At 29.9% G+C, this 2793-nt stretch overlaps 1 protein-coding gene across 1 annotated transcript in view; it reads right to left on the bottom strand.

The window, feature by feature from the left end:
• The window catches only part of LOC106464771 (synaptic vesicle glycoprotein 2C-like), a 30279-nt gene that overhangs the window by 15473 nt on the left and 12013 nt on the right, over positions 1–2793 (bottom strand). Inside the window, exon 7 of the mRNA XM_022392572.1 lies at positions 1010–1096. Coding sequence (XP_022248280.1) covers positions 1010–1096 — 87 coding nt within the window. The remainder of the gene's footprint in view (positions 1–1009; positions 1097–2793) is intronic.

The raw sequence follows: 2793 nt of genomic DNA, 5'->3' as shown, positions 1-2793 counted from the left end.
CCCTAAGGCAACTTATATCATAATGATGTAATATTCACTCCCAAAGGCAACGTTTATCATATTGATGTAATATTCACTCCCTAAGGCAACTTATATCATAATGATGTAATATTCGCTCCCTAATGTAACTTTTATCATAATGATGTAATATTCACTCCCTAAGGTAACGTTTATCATATTGATGTAATATTCACTCCCTAAGGCAACTTATATCATAATGATGTAATATTCGCTCCCTAATGTAACGTTTATCATAATGATGTAATATTCGCTCCCAAAGGTAACGTTTATCATATTGATGTAATATTCACTCCCTAAGGCAACTTTTATCATAATGATGTAATATTCACTCTCTAAGGCAACTTATATCATAATGATGTAATATTCGCTCCCAAAGGTAACGTTTATCATAATGATGTAATATTCGCTCCCAAAGGTAACGTTTATCATATTGATGTAATATTCACTCCCTAAGGCAACTTATATCATAATGATGTAATATTCGCTCCCTACGGCATCTTTTATCACAATGATGTAGTATTAACCCTACCATATATGACACTTTATATTATTGATACAGAATATTATCTCTACCATGTATGACAGTTTATATGACTGATACAGAATATTAACCCTACCATATATGACACTGTTTATATGATTGATACAGAATATTAACCCTACCATATATGACACTGTTTATATGATTGATACAGAATATTAAACCTACCATATATGACACTGTTTATATGACTGATACAGCATATTAAACCTACCATATATGACACTGTTTATATGATTGATATACAATATTAAATCCTACCATATATGACACTGTTTATATGATTGATACAGAATATTAACCCTACCATATATGACACTGTTTATATGATTGATACAGAATATTAAACCTACCATATATGACACTGTTTATATGACTGATACAGAATATTAACCCTACCATATATGACGGTGTTTATATGATTGATATAGAATATTAAAAGCCTACCTTATATGCCACTTTTTTACTTAGATCAGGTTTGTTTCTTTGATATATTCCTTCAAGCACTGCTATTGCCTCCTGTTCCTTTCCTTTCTGACAACATTTATATTAGTTTTTCACTGTCTTTTAATAAGTTTATATTATTGTCTTTAACAAGATTTGACAGACAGGTTATATTACTATATTTAACAAGACTTGAGAGACAGGTTATATATATATATTACTAACTTTAACAAGACACAAGAGACAGGTTATATTACTATATGTAACAAGATTTGTGAGACAGGTTATATTACTACCTTTAACAAAACTTGTGATGGGTTATATTTTTGTCTTTAACAAGACACAAGAGACAGGTTATATTACTATATGTAACAAGATTTGCAAGACAGGTTATATAACTGTCTTTAACAAAACTTGTGATGGGTTATATTTTTGTCTTTAACAAGACATGAGAAACAGGTTATATTACTAGCTTTAACAAGACAATAGAAACTGGTTAAATTACTATCTTTAACAAAACTTGAGAGACAGGTTATATTACTATATTTAACAAGACATGAGAGACAGGTAATATTTCTATCTTTAACAAGACATGAGAGATGGGTTATATTAGTATCTTTAACAAGACTTGAAAGACAAGTTATATTATTGTTTTTAACAAAACTTGAGAGACAGATTATATTACTTTTTTTTAACAAAACTTGAGAGACAGGTTATATTACGAGCTTTAACAAGACATGAGAAACAGGTTATATTACTAGCTTTAACAAGACTTGAGAGACAGGTTATATTACTGTCTTTAACAAGACATGAGATACAGGCTATATTACTATCTTTAACAAGACATGAGAGACAGGTTATATTACTATCTTTAACGAGACTTGAGAGACAGGTTATATTACTGTCTTTAACAAGACATGAGAGACAGGTTATATTACTATCTTTAACAAGACTTGAGAGACAGGTTATATGACCATCTTTAACAAGACATGAGAGACAGGTTATATTATTATCTTTAACAAGACTTGAGAGACAGGTTATATTACTATCTTTAACAAGACTTGAGAGACAGGTTATATTACTATCTTTAACAAGACTTGAGAGACAGGTTAAATTACTATCTTTAACAAGACTTGAGAGACAGGTTATATTACTATCTTTAACAAGACTTGAGAGACAGGTTAAATTACTATCTTTAACAAGACTTGAGAGACAGGTTATATGACTATCTTTAACAAGACTTGAGAGACAGGTTATATGACTATCTTTAATAAGACTTGAGAGACCGGTTAAATTACTATCTTTAACAAGACATGAGAGACAGGTTATATTACTATCTTTAACAAGACTTGAGAGATAGGTAATATTTCTATCTTTAACCAGACATGAGAGACAAGTTACATATTACTGTCTTTAACCAGACATGAGAGACAAGTTACATATTACTGTCTTTAACAAGACTTGAAAGATAGGTAATATTTCTATCTTTAACCAGACTTGAGAGACAGGTTATATTACTATCTTTAACAAGACTTGAGAGACAGGTTATATTATTATCTTTAACAAAACTTGAAAGATAGGTTATATTACTATCTTTAACAAGACTTGAGAGACAGGTTATATGACTATCTTTAACAAGACTTGAGAGACAGGTTATATGACTATCTTTAACAAGACTTGAGAGACAGGTTATATGACTATCTTTAACAAGACTTGAGAGACAGGTTAAATTACTATCTTTAACAAGACTTGAGAGACAGGTTATATGACTATCTTTAACAAGACTT

This window comes from Limulus polyphemus, unplaced genomic scaffold (genome assembly GCF_000517525.1).
Source record: "Limulus polyphemus unplaced genomic scaffold, Limulus_polyphemus-2.1.2 Scaffold1739, whole genome shotgun sequence".
Classification (NCBI taxonomy): domain Eukaryota; kingdom Metazoa; phylum Arthropoda; class Merostomata; order Xiphosura; family Limulidae; genus Limulus; species Limulus polyphemus.
The sequence above is the reverse complement of the archived record's forward strand: the minus strand, read 5'-3'. Positions and strand labels throughout refer to the sequence as shown.